The sequence below is a fragment of the Toxotes jaculatrix genome, chromosome 6 (assembly GCF_017976425.1).
Source record: "Toxotes jaculatrix isolate fToxJac2 chromosome 6, fToxJac2.pri, whole genome shotgun sequence".
Lineage (NCBI taxonomy): Eukaryota > Metazoa > Chordata > Actinopteri > Toxotidae > Toxotes > Toxotes jaculatrix.
The window spans coordinates 17,316,517-17,339,851 of NC_054399.1; the positions used below are offsets into that span (position 1 = coordinate 17,316,517).

General features: G+C 41.6%; 1 protein-coding gene across 2 annotated transcripts; it reads right to left on the minus strand.

The window, feature by feature from the left end:
* Nucleotides 1-147: 147 nt before the first annotated feature.
* On the minus strand, nucleotides 148-22,308 carry tprb (translocated promoter region b, nuclear basket protein). Of its 2 annotated transcripts, none has more exons than XM_041039985.1 (51): nucleotides 22,158-22,308; nucleotides 21,523-21,627; nucleotides 21,354-21,427; nucleotides 20,760-20,856; nucleotides 20,559-20,662; nucleotides 20,241-20,405; nucleotides 19,850-19,942; nucleotides 19,593-19,673; nucleotides 19,288-19,375; nucleotides 18,953-19,093; nucleotides 18,675-18,778; nucleotides 18,152-18,349; nucleotides 17,947-18,054; nucleotides 17,604-17,830; nucleotides 17,064-17,227; nucleotides 16,731-16,873; nucleotides 16,182-16,330; nucleotides 15,860-16,022; nucleotides 15,565-15,699; nucleotides 15,081-15,221; nucleotides 14,446-14,614; nucleotides 13,672-13,838; nucleotides 13,081-13,233; nucleotides 12,786-12,902; nucleotides 12,113-12,316; nucleotides 11,687-11,874; nucleotides 11,378-11,525; nucleotides 10,891-11,028; nucleotides 10,625-10,756; nucleotides 10,319-10,449; nucleotides 9,969-10,179; nucleotides 9,682-9,828; nucleotides 9,272-9,470; nucleotides 8,975-9,168; nucleotides 8,600-8,673; nucleotides 8,206-8,402; nucleotides 7,703-7,993; nucleotides 7,336-7,487; nucleotides 7,157-7,237; nucleotides 6,327-6,515; nucleotides 6,056-6,211; nucleotides 4,151-4,244; nucleotides 3,365-3,519; nucleotides 3,061-3,129; nucleotides 2,846-2,931; nucleotides 2,242-2,351; nucleotides 2,004-2,102; nucleotides 1,674-1,830; nucleotides 1,239-1,360; nucleotides 1,021-1,116; nucleotides 148-283 (listed from the first exon to the last, which is right to left on the minus strand). In XM_041039985.1, the coding sequence occupies exons 1-51, from the start codon at nucleotides 22,306-22,308 to the stop codon at nucleotides 234-236; spliced, it is 7,107 nt and encodes a 2,368-aa protein (XP_040895919.1). In that variant the 3' UTR covers nucleotides 148-233. The 2 variants fall into 2 exon arrangements, with proteins under 2 accessions (XP_040895919.1, XP_040895918.1); XM_041039984.1 differs by having other exon boundaries at nucleotides 2,846-2,934.
* Nucleotides 22,309-23,335: the final 1,027 nt, after the last annotated feature.

Sequence of the window (23,335 nt, forward strand, 5' to 3'; positions counted from 1 at the left end):
TAATGTTTATTACATTCTTCATAAAACGCATTACTTCAGCACATAAGGTAAAAGGTACTTTACAAGTACATAAAAAAAAAAAATCAAAGCAAAATACAACAGGTTTCAAAACAAGTGAACAATTATGAAGACTGAATACAGAACCTGAAATCTGATTGGAAAATGTATAATGTGTTTATAATGGGCATGACAAGTTTTTCCAGTCATGGTTGCCTAGTTTTCTGATCAGTGCTTCATCTGGCAAATCGTCTCCCGTGTACACCTCGAGAAGGAAATGCCTGACCTGTTAACATATAAAATCTGTTTTAAACAAAGCCTGCTATACTGATGTGAATGTATGTAATGATGTAATGTAATGAACATACTGAAAGAATGATAGTGTTCTCTGTTATTTTTAACGACATTAAACTGAATCGCAACACACCAGTGTGTATTAAATGCTATGACTTATCATTGAAATGAAATGCTTTGCTGGGATTTGTGTGCACATTACGACTGTTGGTCAGCACAAGTCAGGTTTGCTGACACAGACATGCAGGGCTGCCAAAAACATGTTGTACATGATTAGTTGGGATTATTGATTTAATTAAATTATTAAAGAGCAATATTATGAATTGTTTTCAAAGATTTTTCATACTTCATATCTAGTTGTAATAAAGATGGCAGTGTTGTCGCAAAAGTCTGTGTGGAAGCCTCCTGTTTATTAGAATCAGACAAGTGTGATATTGGATTTATGCCGTTGACTTTCTAATTATTTGTTTCAGCGTTTTTGCCTTTTTTGAGACAGAGGCAGGAGAGATGGCAGAAAATGAGAGCACAGAAAGCTGGGGAATGACATGCAACAAAGATCCCTGACCAGACTTCAACAAGGGGCTCTGTGGTTCATTGCCACTGCCTTAAAAAACTGAGCCACCAGAGTGTCCCCACATGTCACTGACTGGCCACTCACTTAAGAAGACTAATGATAAGTATAAGCTTCATAAATATAGAATCAGGTGTGTATGCTTTTAAACATGTTACCTCCTCGCTTCATCCGTCCCCCACGGCTCTCTGGCCAGCGCTGCAGCTGTCTGCTGGGTCCGGGTCTAGAGGGTTTAGGTGGAGCACTGCTTGTATCTAGAAAAACACAGCGTGGCAATCAGAACCGAACACTGAACACTAAAGACAGATAACAAGAGAAATGGCATGACAGACATTCAAAGCTGGAAAAGCTGCACAGTGATGAAGCTACACTGTACCTGCAGAGCTGGAGGAGGGCTCCTGGCTGGTGGAGGGTTGGCTGGCCTTGTCAGAAGGCTGACTTGGCTCCTCCACATCTCCCTGAGAGACCACTGGATCCACAGACACTTCAGCACTAGGCCTGGAACAAACACACACAAAAATCCTTGTGAATACATGAACATAAATAAAAACAAAAGTCCACGATGAATCTTTTCTAAACACTAATTTCCAGTCAGTAAAGTTTTTACAGTTGATTCAGCTGCTGATATGAACAGTAGAAAAACCAGATAATTTTCAGTAAATAAAGGGAGGGTCAAATTTCAGATAAGGACTGGACTTCAAATGGCTACAAACACTGAATGCTGCAGTCACAGACCAGAGGTCTGAAATCCACCAGCAGGGAGAGAGCACATAAAAATGGCTGGCAAAGGGCAGAGAGGAGTGAGTCTCACCTATCAGTGTCAGGCTCCAGGAAGACATCGTCTCTCTCCTCCCCGGTACTGGCTGGTCCTGGCACCACCAAGCCTGGTGTGGATGTGCTCACCGTGGGAACCGACTGGGAGGCATGGTCATTGTTGTCAGACTGAGCCGCCTCTGAGAAGACTGTTACTGGAGGCCGACGACATGAAAACAAGATACCGATTCACTCCCTGATTTGGTTTTTAGCAAAGTTTTAATTTGCCGACTGTTTTCAGAAACTGTAAACTGAGATGTCCTGAGTATGTTGATGAATACAAGAACTGCTCCCTTCATATCAGACTGACAGAAACAGAGACTGATACCTGGCGCTGAAACTTGTAGTGGTGTGGTAGGAACGCTGCGTCCACCAGACTCTTCTTCATGAGCTGCTAGGAACAAGGGGCTTTCATACATACCAAGACCTGAAAACAAGAACGGCTCTGCTTTATTAGCTTTCACATTCTGTGAAAGAACTCATCATTCCATTGCAGTTAGCTGGAAGGGTGTTCAGTGTCATTTAAGAGAAAATGTAACTCAGTACAACACGTGACGATGAAGTACCTCCTTGTGATGCGAGTTGTCCCAGGTCAGAGTGCGAGGAGGAGCTGGTCTGGGGCATGTCCTCTGTAGGACCAAACCGGAAGCGAGGCACACCAGCCACTTGGGGAGAACTAATAAACAAACAAAAACAGTCACCCAGTGCCATATAGTGGTTACAGGAAGTGTAGTATCTTTTCCTCCTCTTTTTCTGTTTACATTAGAAATATTAAAAAGATACAAAAAATAAAAAATTCCAAAGGTGTACATCCAAGACCAAAATGTAGAGGTTTGTATGAAAATTTTAAAGAGATCTAAAAGGTACAGACATTTTAAGTTTTAGTGACATCTCAAAATATAAACCAAAATGTTATATGTTAAAAAAAAAAAAAAAAAAGCATTGAAAGAAGACGCCAACAAAGTGTACAGGCAAAGTCATGTCAGCTTTGTGGTAAATCTCTGAAAAATAATGTGAAATGTGATAATAACAACGAGACACCATATGAATGATCTAATATGGTGTCTCGCTGTTGTTATCACATTGTCATGGTGGGTGTCACATGCTCATGAAATATTAAATGTTTCCTGGGTATTCAGACTCTTGTCTGTATACGTGTGTGAGACTTACTGGATGGCTTGGTCAAAACCATCGCGGTGTGGTACCACCAGAGTGGGAGTACTGGGAACCATCCTGTCATCATCATCAAAGAAGTGCTGCTGCAGAGAAACAAATGGCGGAAAAGCGTTGGACGCAAACACACACACAAAAACTCAGCAGTCGAAGTTTCACACCAACATCTGTATAAACAACACAGTGGTTGTAAATTCTCTTATGTGACTTACAACACTAACTGGTACCCCGGAAGTGAGCTGAGGGACTCTCCCCACTGACTGGCGACGAACAGGGATCCGCTGTAAAAGTACATATTAAAAAGCTGTTTAGCGGTGCTGTGATAGAAGTGACATTAAGAGATATTAATACTAAGGCTTTTCATTATCCATTAATCTGCACATTATTTTTGTATATAAAATGTTTGGGACTTTTGGTTTAAAAAAAAAAAAAAAAAAAAAATCACTAAAGCCATTATTTGATTACCAAAATTATTATTAAACATATTCCTTGCTTCCTTATTATTTATACTTGAACCTGAGCAGGTGGTCCCAGTTCTGATGTTGGGGCGGGGTGGATATTCAGGCGGGGGGGCAGCTGCTGCGTTGGCCTCCGTGGTGACTGGGGCATGCGTGTACCAGAGCTTGTGATGGGTTGTTCTGTAGAGAAGGCCTCCATCGTGCCGCCCTCGACTAAAATGTTATTAAAAGGTATAGAAAAAAAGTGATTATTGCAATTCGGTCAAAAAGGTGGATTTATGGAATTTTTTGGAACAGAAAATGTGTAAAATGCTTTATTAAAAAAAATGTAATGGACAAATGTAAAAACATTTTTGACTGACGTTACTTTTGACATTGTGCATAAAAATAAAACAGGCATTGTAAGTTGCATCTTTAGCCTATATCTTTTCAGCCTTCAAAAAATAATTTGGCTAATTCACATTGTTTTTTACTGTAACGCTTTACTGGGTGTAATCTAATTATATCTGAGAATCTGACTTGCCTCTTAATGGAACCAATATCATATGTTCTTGGGGTCCTCTACAGCTATATGTGCTCAATTTGGGTTTTACATTTAAGACCCCTCGCTACATAGGGCTACAAAATGAGCAAAGTTGAGAGAAAGCTGAATCATTTGTTTCATTTTCAAAGTAACAGAGACTTTGTGTCCATCCTCCCTTCAGACAGACGACAACACATTACATATTTCTCAGTCATCGCGTCAAGTGTCAGATAACTAATTGGGCGGCGGGATTGTGAGTACATGTGGAGACTCTGAGGTGGATGTACGTTTGTGCATTTGACAGGGTTTCCTGGATCTTACAGCTGGGTGTCTGGGAATCTGCAGGCCTTTGGGTGGAGTCAGACGCCCCCAAACTCTCTTCTGTCTCTGTGCCCGGATCTGTTACATCAGCTCCCTGAGAAAAGAAAGAACAAAAGGAAACTATAAAGGAAATGACCAGTGAAAGAAAACCATGAGAAACGATTTTTAAAAAGTTAAATGAGTTCAAATAAAAACTTTAAGCTAATTTCTGCAGATTCTCTTCCATCGCATGCGTGAGATGTCTCACTTGTGCTATGAAAGAGAACATTTTATTTGACCCCAAACATTTTTCTCAAAGTGAGAAAAAGAGGAAAAGTGAAGATGAGCAGCAAAAAAAAAAAAAAAAAAAAAAAAAAGAAAGAAAGAAACAAAAGAGCAGGAGTTGGGTAAAATTCGCGGAAGCGGGTTATAGGTTTTCCACACAGTATAGATGCCAGGATATAATGGCAGAACACCAGATGCAGTTTATGATTCAGTTTCTCCCTATATGGAACAAAGGTTCCCTTCAAAGAAGGGAAAAAAAAACTTTCCATATTCACTGGTTTAAATTGTGAGGCACTGCACACAGCCCTGCATATACTGTCAAACTTTACTGACGCACAATTTAAATGAGAAAAAAAAAAAAAGTTATTCCATGTGTATTTAAAATGATCGTCTTATGTCCTCACCAGAAGGGTCACCTCACCACAACTCTGGCACAGAGAACAACAAAACAAGCGCCCCTCCTTGGAAAAGGAAACACTACTCAAGCACTTCATTCTTAAGAAGATTATAATCATGTTGCATCCGGCCAATCTTCTTAACACATAATAACAAAACATAATTTTGATTCATTTCATTTGACTTCCCATAAAAGTTTGTTTGTGCAAGCAGCTTGTTACAACCATAGTTATGTTTAATTGTTCAGTGGCATCTAGCAGTCATGTGAGATGGCATCAATCTGTTCAGGAAATGTTTACGTTCAGGTGACAAAACACTCTACTGGCTTTAGTAAACATGGTGGGAGCAAATAAGGAAGTCAGGTGATTGCATAGCACGTTATCCCAATGTTGATAAAGTACTTCTTATTTTGGCCTACACTGTAAATTTGCCCTAAAGTTAACTGAACTTTGACCATAGCACTGTCAGATCATCATCATCCTTTTTTCTGTGGCACATCTCCAGCTGCTGCTAATGCAGGAGACGCCCCTATGGGTTGTATGGGATGATAGGGACAAATGAACTTTATGGCTGTTTAGGCTGGAGGACTTGTTGGCAGGAAAAGTGCTCTTTAAATTAACAATTGAACTATTAAGACTAACTGATAATTTGAGTGAACTGTTATCTGCTCCTGGTGTACCTAAAATGTCTCATAATAATACTGCAGGCAGATGATGCACCTGCAGTACATTTGTACTCTATTGCTTGGTATTAAACTTTCATTATTGCAGCTGGTATGTGCCCTTTTCTTCTGACAACTGCCTTCACAAGTAATCGGTTTATTACTTAATGTCTAAAACACAGGACAACAGTTGTTTGTGGATTCCCAACTTCAAAGAACATTCACAAAGGCAGATCACAAGTGAAAGACCGTTAACTCTACATTTGCAGACACTGTCTCATCCCACTGAACATGTGCAACCACGACTGGAGTGAAAAGGTAAACAACTTAAGTCAACACACACAGCTTTGCACGCAGACAGAAAGTTACGACACGGGGGTAAAATGCAGGTGACAGTGAAATGAGACTGTGTGGAAAAACTGAGTGTGAGAGCTGGAAAGGGCAAGTAAATCTCTGACTGAAAGCGTGGGAAGGGTTAACGTGATGTACTGGATATGTTAGGGTTAGGGTTATGTGTGGGTGAGGACGTATATAAAGGTCAAAGTTGTAACGGTGAGTACATGATGTGTCATAGGCAATCGAACCTCTGTGTCGTCTTCTTCGTAAGCCTCGTTGCCTTCTCCGCTCCCCTCGTTACTTTCCTCTCCTTCCTCACCCATCCCTCCTTCGTCTTCCTCCTCATCCTCTTCTTCCTCCTCCTCCTCTTCTTCATCTTCCTCCTCCTCCTCCTCATCATAGTCCTACATTGAGCAGCAGACAAATGATTAGTTGCAAGAAACAGACATTTTTGAAAGACAAATTCTGTGACTGGTGTCTAAGGCTACTTTATATGCTGGCTTTAAAACTGCTTCCTACCTGCTCTTCTTCCTCCTCGTCCTCCTCTTCCTGGTCCTCGTCACTCTCTGTGTCTGTTATTATGACGATTACTTCCTGTGACAGCTGGTCAGGGGTGTCACTTTGTGTCAGGGCCACCTCTTGGTCCAATGTCATGGACTGGGAGGCTGCACTGTCTTCTCCTTCCTCCAGTGTTGGAAACTCCTCTGTCTGTAGGGTGAACAACAAACACCATTCACAACATTTATTCTACTTGTTTAAAACTCTTTTTGTTAGTAACTGCTGAAGGATTAATATCACACATTAAGTGTCCTACATGTAGTAACAACACATATCACAGTAATTCTGCAACATTAATTTCTCCTGCATGTTAAAATGAAAATACCAGTGTTCCCCATGAGACATGACTCTGTGGGCTATAATCTATAGGTATATGAGATTGCTTTATGGGGAAAAAAACATGCAGTGGACCAACACTCCACCAGAAGAAACAAAACTTATGATTTGTTTTTGGAATTGCAGGTGACAAACATGGAAAAACTTGCACCATATTTATCCTCTCTGGCGAAGAAAAAGAGAAAACAGCTGGATATGACTGAAAATCCATTTAAACAAACAATGGATTAATGTACAATGGAGATAATAAGGTTAACAGGAAAACTGAAGATAATATTGCGAAATGCTAAAAGCATTATTACTGTGAAGACCCTCGTTGACAACGCTGGCCTTATTTATTTGCTTTCATCTCATAAAAATATCATAATTAGAATGATTAGATTTTGGGATGATGGTGTACGAAAATGAAAATATATTTAACATCTTGGAAATTTCTTATTATGTCTTTGGCAAACCTGGCTTGTTTCCGCAGCATCTTGACTGTCTGTTGGCACCACCCCCTCAGCCTCAGCACTGTCCTCAGCTTGAATCTCCTCCTGATGAGAAGACATGACAATCAGAGCTGCACCAACACGTTTCAGGTTATTAAAATAATGAAAGTGCGTATTTTTCCACTCTGTAACCCCTTCCTCACCTCTGGACCCACTCTCTGGATGATGCGCAGCTTCTTGGATATAGGAGCCCTGGAGGTGTCCTCCTGGGTAGCCTCCGTGTCGGTGACCATGGTGGTGCTTTCCTCCTCCTCTCGCGGCCTCTTGGACATTGAGGTTCCTGGTGTTGCTGAAACTGATGATAATACATGGCTTTTAGCTCAGACCTCTCTGTACCAGCAATGTGGACCTGAACTCACTTCCATTACTCTTTTATCTGTAGCAGAAGGTACGTGATATGGGCTTCACTGTATTTGTTCTCCAACTTGTATGAGACAATTTAAAAAATGGACATCTGTATAAAACATCTGCAATACCTCAAAACACAACACTACTATGACCTATACTCACCAGTGCCAAACACAGAGGAGGTGGAAGAAGTTGAAGGCCATTCCACCTGGGAACTAGGTGTTGCCTCAATGACCACAGGTGGCGGCTCTTGATTCGCCGGCTCTGTATGGGTCACGCTCTGTTGCTGCGTTGGCTGAACAAACGCCGTGGCCTGCGTCTGGGTCTGCTGAACAGTCAACATGGGGCTAGCTAACGTGGTCTGGACATTGGGGCTGGCAGAGCGCACCGAACCGCTGGCACTACCGTACACGGTCACATGCTCCACTGGAGGGCCTTCAGTAGACTGCATGGCTGTGGAGGAACGTTAAAAGTACAGGAAATTGCATGAAACCTTCTTCACTGAGCAACTAGCCGCATTATTTCGAATCAAGATATGTTTCAGGGCACGTCCTCTGTAAATGCTTTAAGGGGATTAATAACTAAATGGCCGTGTCTTTAGGCAGATTTCTGGGGACATTTTGGGCTGATATATCTCATATCTGCATTGTTGCTGTTAGACTTACCTTCCTGGGTCTCCACCTGCGTGGTGGGCATGACTGTAGCCGTGGGCGTTGGGGTGGGTACAGTAGCTGGGGTGATCATGGGCCTGATGCTTGCTCTTGGAGTGGGTTTGTTCCCCGGGTTGACCGGCTGCTTACTGGCTGTAGCGACTACAGGCGTTGGCTTAATGTTGGCAGTTGGTGGTTCAGAGGTGCTGGCACTGACAGAGGCGAAGATCAGGAGGTGAAAAATGGTTCTACTAATGTCCATTTAGTTAAAGAAAATGTTGAACAAGTCAAAAGAAGCGTATTAACGAGCATCAAAGAAGTGCAGGAACAGTGCTATAGGTTCATTTCTATATATCCATGTATCACTGCAGTGGAAACTTTTAAAATGCAGTTTTAGTGGTTATCATACCTGCCCCTGTCTGCTGCTGGAGTTGTCTTCAGACTGATCTGTCTCTGTTCTGTGCTCCTCTGCTGCTCCTGGGTCTGAAAATCAGTATGGAGACCAACAAGATGCCAAGGGCTGTAATACTGTATTTTCCCCATTCTTTTTATTTAATTTGTCAGTCATGTATTCAAGGTATAGCCAGTGGAAGGACAGCTTTTCCACACCATGACACAGATTTACCAAACTCTTTATGTTGAAAATACTCTTTAGCTGTACAAATAAAACCTGAAAAGTTAAGGTCGATTTGAAAGTGTCTGAATTTTTATGTAACTCTGGAAGTTTATGGGAAGGTTACCAGCAAAATACATAGCTCGTGAAACATTTAAAGCAAACTCTCACCTTGCTAGGACCTGCCTCAGGCGGCTCATCTCTTTGCTCTTGTCTCTCCTGTTGACCTCGCAGATCTCTCAGTTCTCTCTCCTGCCGACTCAGGCGGCCTTCGTATTGAGACTTGAGAGCACTCACGCGAACCTCCAGTTCCTCGCGCTGCTGCTTCAGCTCATCATTCTCTTTCTGCAGCTGGTCTTTGGTGCCTGAACATAAATTTGTTGGTTCTGAGATCCAAATAAAACAAACAAGCAACACCACAATACAGGCAGAAGGATGAGGCCCAGTGGTTAAAGGAGACCCTCTTACCCATGAGCTGGTTGATCTTCTGTTTGGCATAAACAATGGCTTTTTTGGTCCTCTCCTCCTTGTCGGCCATCTGCTGCCTCAGTGTGTCCTCCTGGGAAGCCTTTTCCTGTAACTCCTGCCTCAGCCTGGTCAGCTCTGTCTGCAGCCTGGAGGACTGTTCTTGGACATTACGTGCTTCAGTCTCACGCTCTGTAACCACCTGTGGCAGACCAGGAAGACATGAGACATATAGAGTATATAGCACGGATATATGATGGAAGAGATTAAATGAACATTATCAATATCGGCCTGTTTCAAGAATATTTTGGCAACTATGCAAGCTATGGGATCTTAAAAGATGGTCACACTGCAACACGATTATGGCCTCCCTGATGGAAGGCTCAGAAGAACAAGAGTCTGTGATTTTTAACCTTATTTATGTTCTCCAGCTGTCCCTCCAGCTCTTTGGTCCTGGCTTCGGCCTGGCTCAGAGAATCTTTCAGGCTCTGAAGTTCCTGAACTGAAGCCTGACGGGCCTCCTCTTCTTGGGAAGGACCTGCTGCTGCCTCAGCTACCATCTGTAGGACACGTAGAGTGAAAGATAAATTATGCTTAAACCAGCAGAGCAAAAGTGGCATTAGTTAACTCTTCACAATGGACTTAGACATAGAATACAACCATGCACTGGTTGTGAGGGTAACGGCTATGGAGCTCTAACCTTGTCATGTGCCACCTTGAGTTCATCATATTGAGTCTTGTAGCGGCGTCCAATCTTCTTGACTTGGGTGATAGTTCGCACCTTTTCCTGAATTTCCTGGTTCTTGGTGTCCACGTCTTTCTTCAGTGTGTTTCTTTCATCTGTTATCTTACTCATATTGTCACGCAAGTTCTGTATCTGGCTTTGCAGGGATGTTGTTAAGTTATTGGTCCTACAGACAGAAATGAAGAGATTGGGAAAATGAATGGCAAGGTATGAGACGGATAACTGAACAGGATAAGGGAGAGAAAGAAAATGCTAATCTGCTGCTTAATAATAATTCAGTAGTTATGTCACTGATTATCCCTCACCTGGTTACTTCTGCTTTAAGTCTGGTACTCTCCTCAGTGAGCTGCTGGATGCGTTTTAGATGTGTCTCCTTCTCAGAGTGCAGACGCTTGTATTCCTCTGGATCTGAATCCTTCTGTTGACTCACCAAATGCTAGAAGAACGTGAAAAAAAGTTAGCGCTGTGACTAGACAGAACATTAGAAATAAAATCTTATAACTTCTCTCAACAAAAGCTTAAATTAAGCAGAACAGTCGGTTTTTCTAATTATGACAGGTACATTTTGCCCTTCATATAGGCAGTATTGTCAATTTTGTCTTTTCACTGACCTGTGTCCGAGCCTTCCAGCGCTTGATCTCCTCTTCCAGTATTTTCTTCTCTGCTTGCAGCATGCCACTCTTCTCGCTCAGCTCAGAGTTAGCCTGCTGCAGTGGCATGATGTCTGACTCCAGCTTTTGCACCTGAAACACACAGAAGATGAGCTGAATGGATGGAAGAGAATTTTACCAAGTACATATATACATACATACTATAGGAGTGAACATCAAATCCAACACCACAACCACTACATTTATCGGTAGAACGGGACTCATACCTTAGCTTGGGTCTGCTGCAATTCCTGCTCCATCTTCTCCTTCTCCTCTCTCAGCATCTTGTTGGTCTCCATCAGGATACTCATTGTTTCTGTCTTCTTCATCAGCTCATCGTGCTGAGCCAGGGTCTTTGCTGTCACCTGAGTCAAATTAGCATTTTAGTCACATATGGCAGCCTCTAGGTTTTAATCATAGTGGCCAGGTTAGAATTATTTGTTAGTTTGTGTATTTCTGCAAGTAAAATGTCCTTGACCCTGCTTTCATCGTGGGTCAAGGTCAAGAAAAGAGATTCCAAATTAAATCATCTTGAATGAAAGGTGAAGAAAATTAGTTTTTAGTAGACAGTGAATATGAATTGCTAGTGAACTGAATGCCAAACTGACACTTGGTCAATGCCCATGTTCATATACAGCAATCTAATCTTGCGGTTGTTGTAAACAAACATTATTGGCAGTATCAGACAGACAGTCAGTGTGTATAAAAACACACCTGCATCCTCTCCCTTGCAGCACTCAAGCTGTCCTGCACCTCCTTCAGCTCTCGTTCCAGGTGCTCCACTCTCAGACGGTAACGCAAGCTCTCACCTTGGGCAACTTCAAAACGAGATTCTGCAATCTCCTTCTCCCGCCGCACAAACCTTGGATGTAGAGCAAATCAGGGTGACAAAATCAGTCAGAAAATACAGAACGCCTGAGAAATGGGATGCTAAATGTTTGCAGCATGTTTTTTTAAACAATTTACTGGGATACATTTTATCTGGGAGAGATTTATTTCTTTGTGTTATTTGAGATGCATTACCTGAGAATCTCAAGGACTTGGTCTTGAGATTTGCCCTCTTCAGTCAGGGAGATGTTCATGGCACTTTCACTGGCAGCACGCTGCAAATTGTCAGCCATCTTGCTGCTCACCGTCTGGATCTGCTCATGCAGGAGGGCGTTCTGCCTCTGCAACTCCTCATGGCGACTCTCCATCTTTGACATCTCCTCCTATAGGTTGAGGAAAGAAATAAAGATTTAAAGCCTAAAGCACTTCTATCAAAAATAAATGAACGGATTGGATAAAATAATCAGTGCGCCTTAAAATATGATAGAGTGATTAAGTGACTCTGAAATAAATGTTCTTGCAAGGCTTACAAAGTGTAAGTTTTATTGGGACTGTGCCTAAGATCACTTGTAAACTCAGTGTTAATATATCTAATACCTCGTGGCCATCACCTATACCAACCTTGAGGATCTTTTCCTGCTCCTCCCAGGAGACCCTGGCCTCCAGTAGCTCAGTGCTGACCCTCTGGACTTTCTCTTCCAGCTGGTGTCTGAGCTCGACGGCCTGCAGGGCCTGAGCCTTAGCAGCCTGCAGGGCCTCCACGTCTGCTGCATGCAACATCATCTCCCGCTCATACTTATCTTGTGCTTCTGCTGCCCGCTTAGCCTAGAAAATGGGAACGGAAACAAAAAGACTCAATAGGTGATTCTATCCCATACAGTGTTTTGACTGTCTGATCATTCATGACATCTTGTTGGCTGTTGACCTGATGTCAGAGGTACAGAATAGGGTGTTCGATCATATGACTTGATTCAGAGAGGTATGCAGGGAAGGGAAACCTATAATCGGTGTTTAATGGAATATAACTAGATGTGATGAAGGCTTGATTCAAAGTAAAATAGCCTATTCCCTTAAAAATACTTAAATAGATGAGTATATTATCAAATGTATGTGGTGAAAAATTATGAGCAAGACAAACATGAAGACATAGTGGATACTTGGGAAACAAATTGTGATCAGTATCAGATCACCTGATATAATAAGATCAGTCAGGACTCACTGGAAGATTAGCAACTGGAAGAACACATTATAATAACATTGCAACCTCTGTCACATATTAATATTAGCTGCTTACTTGTTCCTGGTTGTCTTGTACAGCCTGCTGCTGCTGGGCTTCAGCTACTGTCACTCGCTGTAGCGCCGCCTGGTGATCTGCCTGGGCACTACTTAAACTTCTCCTCAGACTGTTCATCTAACAGACACACATACGCAATAAAAGAAAAAAATCACCAACAATTTTCTTACTTTTATAATGGAAACCAAACCCAAACAACAAAATAGTGCTCAAAGAGGCCAAATAAGCTTTTCTGTTTTTAGAAAAGTATTCAGCAATATTTGGACTTGCTTAAAAATGTGGGATTTTAATATACCTGCTCCTCCAGTGATGCTAGGGCTCTCTTCTTCTGCTCCTCAAAGGCTTGTTTCTCTTTCTCTGCTTCCACAAGCTTCTCTTCCAGCTTGCGGTGCTGCTCCTCAGCCTCCTTCATATGGGCTTCGATGGATGAGCGTGCCTGCTCTGTTACCTGGTCATTAGGCAAATTGCAAACAAAGAAACTTTAAACACCAATAGGCTGCACCAGAATTTCCCACTGTGCAATATTTTTCCAAGAGTTTTCAAAAGCTAAAAGCTAAGACATGCATAACTAATTGATAACCATAACATTTTTAAACTTCATTTTATTTTAACCCCAAAATACTGCGTGATTAAGAAAACTGGGGTTCTAGCTACTCAGAAAATGTAATGTCATTTGTGGTGAGGGGAAAAAAAAAATCAAGCAGGACTGTTTCTAACAAGCAATGTCGTAATTTGCTTAATTTGTTATATCACTGTGACACATGTTTATCTGCCTCCCAAAATACTTACACAAATACAAATTTTTAATCTTCAACTATTTTGTGGTTGCGGTCAATTGATTTATGAGAGGTGGAGTAATGACAGGCAGTTTGTGTTTGTTTTGTACCTGCTTCTCTTTATCCAGGGACTCTTCCAGACTCTGAGCCATGGCTCTGTACTGCTCCACGTTGGAGGTGGCTGCCCTGAGGCTCTCTGCCAGCTCCTCGGCCTGGGTTTCAGCCATCCTCAGGCGGCTCTGTAGGTCCTCTCTGTCTTGATCTGAACTCTGCAGGCCTGAAAGCAGGAACAATTAGCAGCAGAAATCAGTGATGCAATTTGACAAGTGTGCTATTAGTATGAATTATTGTAAGAGGCAGGGATGGATTGTGGACTAATGAAAATAGAACTGCATAGTTAAGAGTGTGCTTAAAACCCACAATGCGACTTAGACATGCCACTGGCTTTTTTTTTTTATTGGATCCTATCTCATATAAACTGTTACAACAACATGAGGTAAAGAGAACATTACATTCTAGCATATATATATAAAAAAGTGGGTCAAGTGTAAATCTGGGTCGCCAAACTAGAATAAAAAAGACAGAACCTGTAAAATCTGAGAAACTTACTTTATCACCTTCCCAAAAATGTAAACTACCATGTAAATGGTCACTTTAGTGAACAATAATTACACAGACAATGACTTTACAAGAAACTATAAAAGGATCTGACTTCCAAAGGCATTCAACTGGGAACTGTTGTGCTTAAAATCTGAGGTCATGGGATTTGATGACAACCAGTGAAAATACTATACATTTAGGTGTGTACATTTATGGATTTGCATGTGTTTTGTGTGGTTGTGTTATGTACTTCTCTGTGTGTGTGGGAGTGTGTTTGTGCTAACCTCTGATGTTGGGCGTGGAGGGGGAACTCAGGGTATGACGTGCTTCGCTGCTGCCTTGCTGCAGCCTGAGGGTGCTGAGTTCTAACTCGGCAGCACTCAGTAGCTCCTTGGTCTTCTGGTGTAAAGCCACCTGTGTCTCCAGTTGCCTCTTTGCCTCCATCAACTGGATCTGTGCATGAAAATTTGAGAAATACCCAGAGCAAATGACTGAATTCTCTAGCCCTTCTGATCTTTGTTTTTATTAGCTTCAGGCACAAGAGAGAGGGCATGTCAGTTGAGACATCTTCCATCAAAATTAAGCTTTCCGGAAAACACTTTCTGTGGATACATTAGAAAAGTCCCAATTTCTGTTGATGTGTGAACAGTGGATACAGAAACTTAGAAAAGGCAAACATATGATTTTGCTGTTCTGGAAGGATCGGGTCAGGTTGATCTGAACCTTGCTTAGATGGCATGTGACCCATGATCAAATTAATATTTTATACTTGGGCAGCCATTTCAAAAATTAAACAAAAAAAGAAAGGCCCCCCATCTCTGAAGGTATCATGTGACCTACTATTCTTATGGATGTAACAAAATAGCCAAAAATCCTTTACCTTAAATCAGTATGGGAAACCAGCTAAATCTGTGCTTACTTCTTGGTTTCTGCTGAGCAGGTGGCGCTGTTCCACCTCATTCTCCAGCCTCTTCTGCAGCTGGGAGATCTCCCGCTCCTGCTTCTCCAACTGGCTGTTGAGACGCTGACGTGTATCAGCCTCAGAGCGCTCCAGAGTGGCCTAGAACAATGTGCAAGCGATTTAAGTGACCATGTTTCTTTGTTCTGTTTTTGTCTGCTGAGTTCTGACAGCAGGCCTGTACGACCTTTCCCACAAACTAAGAAGCCTTACACAGCAATTTTAGGGGTGCTGATTATGCTAACGATCAAATCTCATGAATGTGTTGAGCAGGTGGTATTCAGTCTGAAACAAGTGATTTGCGACACATTTGCACAGTTAACAGAGTTTCAGACATAACACTCGTACAAACAAGCCTCAGAAAAAAAGTACAAAAATGTTGTGACGAACACAAAAATGTTCTTGCATGGGGTCAAACGACTGAGAAATTACACTCTCAAATTACCTGAATAGTCTGGAGGTTGGTGAGCAGCAGATTCTGGCTTTGTTGTTGGCTCTGGATTGTTTCTTTCTCCTGAGTCAGCCTGGACTCCACAAGCTTTAGCATGTCTCTCTCCTTACGCAGGCCCTCAGCACGGCCCTAAGAAGCAGAAGGAAAGAGGTCTAGTTGGCTCTGTGATTCTTTAAGCAGCCACAAATGCACAGCTGCCATTCCCCTCGGTGATGATAAAATGCTAAGAAAACAAAATGAGGAACAAACTTCATGAAAAATAAGGCAAAAGGATCGTGGAAAGACAAACCTCTGCCATGGCGAGTTTCTCTTTGGCAGCTCTCAGATCCTCATTCAAGGTGTGGATGGTCTGCTCATGCTTCTGTGTGGCAGCAGCCATCTTCTGCTCTTTCTCTCTTAGGGAGGCAATTTCTTTCCTGTAGCCCTCAACATTGTCCTGCAGCATCTCATACCTGACATTGATGAGATGGAAGTCATTTTTAGTGGCCTATGCTCCCCTGGCAATGGTGAGCTATTGTTTTACTTAAAAGTTACATTAGAATTGTAGTTTCTTCCCCAAAACAATTAACATCCAGTATAGTTTTGTTCCTGCTCATGTTTTTCAAACTTACCTCTTGGAGGCAAACTCTAGCTGGGTGGATACTTTGGCATTCTGGGAGCGGAGGTCAGAGATCTGCTCCTGGAGCCTCTCATTCTGCTCTGTCAGTGCCTTGTCACTCTCCACACGCTCCTTTTTAAAGGTGGAGAACACCTCCTGCAACTGCACATCAAACCAGACATTCTTAATTTCTATTAACTCAGGGATAGCTCTTGCTCTCTCCAGAATACCATTTTAATAAGAAAAAACAAACGTATGATAAACCCTAAGAATCTTGTTAGGGATAGATAATTTAAACAAAAGCAGATCTCTCATTGTTCACACACTGCCATCTAGTGGCAGTCAGGGAAACAAATGAACCAAGCTCAGGAGTGCAGTGGGTGACGATGTCCATCAACACTAATCCACTGATCACACTGCTGTTATTCAATGATAAACAGAAATCTGGACAGCTGAATCCATGGAACAAGAAAATTGTTTTCATTGGCTTCGGACACTTAAAAGCAGTAAAAACTGTGAGAATATCACAGTTTAAATGCTGTCTGGCAAATGCGTAACTCACCTGTCGCAAAGCTGCCTTGGCCTCCAGTGCTTCAGCAGACTCTGCTGCCATAGAGACGAGAGCAGTGGGCGTCCCTGCGGTGGGAGTGGCTGCAGGTGAGCGTCGAGGAGTGGACGTCAGGGAGAACTCATCGGGTGGTGTACCTTCAGAAAAATTGCTCAAAAATTCAGCCAAGTGGGAAGAATAATCAAAAACACAGTGTAAGGGGTAGTGCTGAAATGTAGCTACTTTAAATAGCTTGGCACCATAACCGGAGTAGTTAACTGTGCGTGTACAGGATATCTGAGCTTGTGTCAACTACATATCACTTGGTTTATGTCTTGTATGCTTTACCTTGCTGAGGGAAGCAGACTCCAGTCGCCTGAGCCAGCAGCACACGATACATGTCCCTCTGCCTCACGATGGACTCAGTCATTTTTATCTGTTGGTTGCGCTGCTCCCTCAGGGACTCCATCTCAGCCTGAGCTTTCTCCAAACTCTGCTCCAGCTCACCACGCCTGTAACAGTTCAGCTTGATCAGGCAACTGACAAATCTTCATATCACACACACACAAGAAGAGACCAGGGTTTACATGTATGTCCAAGTATCCCAAACATGTGCTTTTTTTAATAATTAAGAGGGCACTGACCAGGAGATTTATGATTATAATCCTGTTCAAAATCTCCAAATAATTTACCATAATATATTAAAAATAACTGAACCAATAATATAATGCTAGGGAAAGAGAAACAAGTACATATTGAATGAAAAATATTTACAAATTGTGTAAATGTAAACAAACTGTTGTGTTTGAGGGAATATGTTTTAAGTTTTCAGTCTAGGAAAGCTTAACTTATTTGGTTAGAACAGACAGAAAACAAAATTTAGCATACTTGTTGCCAGTGGCCTCAAACTCCTCTTTCTCTTGGGCATCACTGAGCTCCCTGAGAGCTACCAGAAGACGTTGGTTCTGCTTCTGAAGCTCTTCCACACCACGGAAGGTCACCAAATGTTGGCTGATCACTTCTGATGTGCTGCTGATGTCGGCAGAGCTCACCTCCTCCTCGTGAACCACATGGTTTCCACGAGCCTCTTCCAGCTCGATCAGCAGCACACGCACCTGACAGGAAGGAAAAAGCATGACTTAGAAATTAAGAATTTGGAGATATTTGATCATTTATATATTGCATTTCTGAAAATAACCAGAATTAAGATGGAAGAAGAAAGGGAACCCACTTGCTGAGCCATGTCGGCCAGCTGCAGTTCAGACCTCTGGTTGTCCCTTTCCAAGACAGAGGAGCGCTTGTTAGCCTCGTCAGACTCCCTCTGCAGACGGTGCACCTCCTGAAGTAAACATACATGAACGTGAAAACATTCATTAGTGACTTTAAACACAGAAGGTCTGATGCAACACAAAATGTATTATCCATGCAATGTGCACCTTGACAGCCTGCTCCAGCTTGGCAGAAAGACTAGCCACAGACTTCTGCATGCGCTCATGCTCATCCCTTTGCCGTTTGAGGATGGGGGCTTTTGCTTCCACTTCCTGCACTATGTCATCCAGGTACTTGTTGACTCGCTTGTTCTCCAAGCGTTCCAATTGCAGCTGCTCCTGGCTCTCCACAAAGGCAGTATACAACTGAAAATACAGACGACATCTCATGTCAAAATAAGATGCAAAAAAAACCAAAAGCAGAAACGAAGCAATGGTGTTTCAGTGTTCGATACTGTTTATTGAGCAATTAGCATAAGCAACACAACTGGTGTGAAAATAGTCCCTTACTAGACTACTTTACATTCAGTGATGTAAAACAGATATGTAAAACAAGAAAACCTGTTTGTGGCAGTCCACTGGATCTCATCAAGCTTAATTCTTACAAGCCATTCCCTTCAACCCATTTCCAAGTTCTAGTAAGGTATAATTAAGCCTACATTTGTGGTTGATGAAATTCAGCTGCACATACCTCAGTCAACTTCATCCCAGGTTTGATCTTGGATACAGCAGCTGCTGTGGGAGACATTGTTGTCATTTGCTCCTCTGTAAGCACTGAGATTGAACCAACAGGGCCTGGACAGAAAAAAGCAGACACATCATAGGTCATTTATTAAAGGAAAATCTCAACAAGGCTTCAGGTTGGCTTCTATCAAATTCAAGACTGGATCGCTGACGTGGATTTACTTTAAAATGTACTGTAAAGCAATTTTACAAAACAAAAACAGGACTAAAATAAAACCAACTGACCTCTAAGTTTAGAACTTGACAGCAGCTCATTAGCGTTGTCCAGCTCTTTCTCTAGACCCTGGATCCTCTCCCTCAGTTCAGCAACTGTCTTGTCTGTGGCACCATTCATCTCCTGTAACCTCTCCTCAAGGGCTTTGTTGGCTGTAGTAGAGGGAGGAAATAAAGCAAATGTTGAAGAATAAAAGCTCCGGGAAACTAAATTAACAGTCAGTCCACAAACCAAAAAAATATATATATATATATTATATTATATAATATTATAATCTCTTCTCAGAAGAAGTCAAGTACTAAATAATGGTCATGGGTGAAGTAGTTATTCTGTGGTAACTTTGCACCTTCTCCAGCATCCTTCAGCAGTTTGTGTAACTCCTCCACAGCCCGACTCAGCTCTTCGCTTTTCGCCTCAGAATCTGCTGCTGCTCCCTGTCACCACAACAACAGTCATTGTGAATATAAAGCCTGAGGGTAAAACTACAACTACATAAATATGTGCCACTCATTTCTGAGCACAATGTATGAAAAATAAGAAAACGCACAGCTGTGCCGCATTACTTTAGCTGAAATTACTGTGCCCTGAGGTAAATGTTATGTTTGTGTACATTACTGAACCATGCAGACTGACTTTCAGATGTGAACATACCTTATATAAATTGGAAAGCTTAATGTTGGCATTCAACTCGTTCCTGAACTTTTCCTCCATGATGGCTTGTTGTTCCTTGGCCTGGAATGAATACAGATACAGTATTACTCTTATACCTACAATTACTAAACTTAACACAGGGGGCAACAATACTGATTGTTTCATTGTAGAATATACATGAAAAAATGAATTGTTTCTGTGTAAAATAAGCCAAGATAAAAACTTGAGCAAGGCTGTCAGAAACAGCAAACACATACATCTTTCAGTTTGCTGATCATGTCCTCATTCTGTTTCTGAAGGTTTTCATTTGAAGTCTTCAAACTGGCCACTTGGTCTTGGAGTCGGTTCAACTGGAAATCAGAGATTAAAGAAAAGAACTATTATGAGATGAGCATGACATGATGACAATCATCTAAAACTGAAGAAGATCCTAACATTAACTCTACACACAGAAAATGCCCACAGCCAGGATACACTGAGTACTGGACAGAAGTACCCACAGACATTGTCTCTGTTTAGGTGCGACGTGACTGGTGTACTGACCTGTGCATCACAGCCGGCTCTATAATGTAATGTAATTTCACAAACTTAACTACTGTACTACAACCATGTTAAAAAAGTATATGTGAAAAAAGAAAAGAAACTTGCCTCATCTTCTTTATTTTCCAGGGTGCATTTCAACTCCAGGATCTCATTACCCTTCTGTCGAGAGAGAGACAGCAGCTCCTCACTCTTGGCCTTCAATTCCTCATTTAGCCAAGATGTCTGGCCATGTAGAAGCTCCTTCTCTTGTTCCATACGTTTCTCCTTGTACTGTAATGGCAAACGACCACAACTTCATTCAATAGTTTGTTTATAAGGCAATGTGTACAGTAGACAGCAATAAATGTTTACAGTGTCACCTCCTTCGCAGATAAAGCTGGAGTTGAGGTATTCAATCAATGTGAAGATAACAATATGGCTCACTTTAAGGTTGACTTCAGCTGCTTCAAGCTCATCCAACTTCATCTGCAGGGCCATCTTAGAGGTGTTGACTTCTACCAACTTATCATTGAGCTGTCTCAAGTCATCTGATGGAGCAACAGAAATAAGGTAAGTGCTGTGTAGTATGTACAAACACTGCAAAAACATAAACAATTGTGTCCATACAAGTTAAACTGTCAGTACCATTTAAATGCTCCACTTCCAAGGATCTCCTTTCCAGTGTCCGCACAAGATCTCGCTTTTCTGCCTCCAGCTCCTCTTTGGCTTTGAAGAGCAGAGTCTGAAAAATTGCCAAATTTATTGTTGGTCAGTTCAACCAACTAGTCGATTATAAAAATTAGGTCAATTCAAAATGTGCTTGTTTATGTAAAATTTTCCCAAAATGTCCTTTACATTTTATGCCAACAGGCAGTTCAAGAACGAGACAGCCAAATGTACCTCTTACATAATGATTACTTATGATGACAGAGGTTTCAGGAAAATATAGTAACCTAATGTAGACAAGTCTTAACATCTGTAATACATGGAAGAGCTGCACTAAAATTAGCATGTAAGTTGAGAGAGTTCAGTGTAGACGTTACCCATTACTGTGACATTTACAAAACACTTCTGACAAGTAAGCCATCACTACAGTTGGCGTAGTCTGTGTTAATCAAACTCAGGGGCAGGCTAACAAATTCTCAAAAGGTAGCAGCACACAGTGACACAGATTACACATAAACAGTAATATGACTGAAACAAACTGATTATTAACATAGCTGATTTTGTTTCACTTACCTGCTCTGATGACAACCTCTCTTGGGCAGACTCATGACTTCTGTTCTTCTCACGCACAGTTTTAAGTTCCTCCTCTAAAAGACAGATTCAATATCAAGTAGGTTAACACAACACAGAGAAATGGAGTCAAGTAAGTCAGTATAAGATATTGCGATAAGTTCACTCTTACCAAGGTTGGTAAACTCCTCTTTGAGTTTAAGATGTTCTTGGGTCTGGGAGAGAAATTCTTCCTGACACTGGGCAAGTTGTTTAACTTTTTCAAAGAAATGTTGCTCTGCATGAAAAAGGTCAACAACAACACAAACATCAAACGTTACATTTGAACAGTTACTTGTGTTACTTACTGCTCAGTGTCATCTTAGGCCGTGAGACCCAACCATAATAACTTATTTATGTGAGGAGACATGATTGAATATTTAATGTTTTATCTGCATGTTGCAAGTTTCGTGAAGTAGCGCAGCGGAGGCTCAACAGAAGTTTTCTTATGACACAAATGATCCTAATCAAACCCTATTTACGTTAACGGAGGCTCAGTAAGTTCACTTGGCTAACGTTAGCATTAGTTAGCGTCACGTTGTGGCTAACGATAGCCTGCAGTTTTACCAAGCCAAAGCGGTTAACAGACATGTAACATAGCCATTTTTGACATATACAACAAACAAACAATTAACAATGTAAGGTAAATATAATAGTACGTTCAAAGTCGAGATATTTACATTAACTCCTTTCACCAACATGGTTGCATGGTAAGCAAAGTCAAACATTTAGCACCGCTAACTAGCAAAACAGCAAATGCTAACTTACCGCTGTCAACTCGAAACTGTTCCAGCTGTGCTTTCAAAGAATCGATTTCATACTGCTGGTCGGAAAGAATCTTCTCGAGTTTATTTTGGACTGTTTTTGGTAACTTAGATATCTCGGAGCCATCTAACTCCTGCAGCAGGAGTGCCGCCATTTTTCCGACAACAAGCCTACGAGCAGGCGCAGTTTGCGATTTCAGATAGCCACTGCTGCTGGAGCATTCTGGGAAATGTATTTCTCTCAAATGGACTTCGGGTTTAGTTAGCGGCCAGCAGCTGTTGGACTGTCAGACTGTGGCACCGTGGCTTATGAACATTGTTGGAGGCCAACTGGGAAACAAATGTCAGTTTTTACACGGAAATTGGTTTAACAAAGAAGTTTCAACAACGGTGTTGTTAATTCAGTTATCAGAAAATTAGTGACTGCTTGGATAATAAATTAACTGAACTAAAAAGCATTTTTTCATACAAAAACATCTAAACATTTCATGGCTTCAGCTCCAAAGTCAGCTGTAGTCAGTATGAACTGTCTTGGTAAATCTAGCAGTTTCTAGTATTTTTTGTTTTGGAACTAATATTTTTTGTCCTCTGTGTTAAACTCTGATGTTTGCTGAATACCTAGGCCCTCATAAAATATGGTCAGCAGATGGCAGCAACATACAAATAGATAGCTGCAGTGTGTGCTGCTGTGCACGTACCTTATACAGTCTCAGGGTTCAGGGTATGTGTGTGTGTGTGTGTGTGTGTGTGTGTGTGTGTGTGTGTGTGTGTGTGTTACTTAAAGGGAGGATGTAATTCAGAAAAGGGTGTTTTTGGACAAACTTAAGTTGTGCACTCCTGGGAAGTCCAGAGATGATTGAACTAAGACAGATTCCAATTATAGTACAATGAAGTTCAAAACCATATAATACAAAACAGCACAGAGCAAACCACAAAAACAGTCCCATTGCCACTCACAACACTGACACTGGAAATGATTCAGTCCATTCTCACTAAGCAATAACAGCCGTAGGCTAGGTCATATCATGTCAGGTTATAATCAACAGACATCAGTTTGATGTTTAAGATTCATTTTGTGCAGGGCTGTAGATGCTTGATAATAGTAACACTGGTAAGCTTTAGATACACCCTTGTTAACCAAAGCAGGGTTGACTAGAAAATAGGGATTTTTTTTTTTACTGG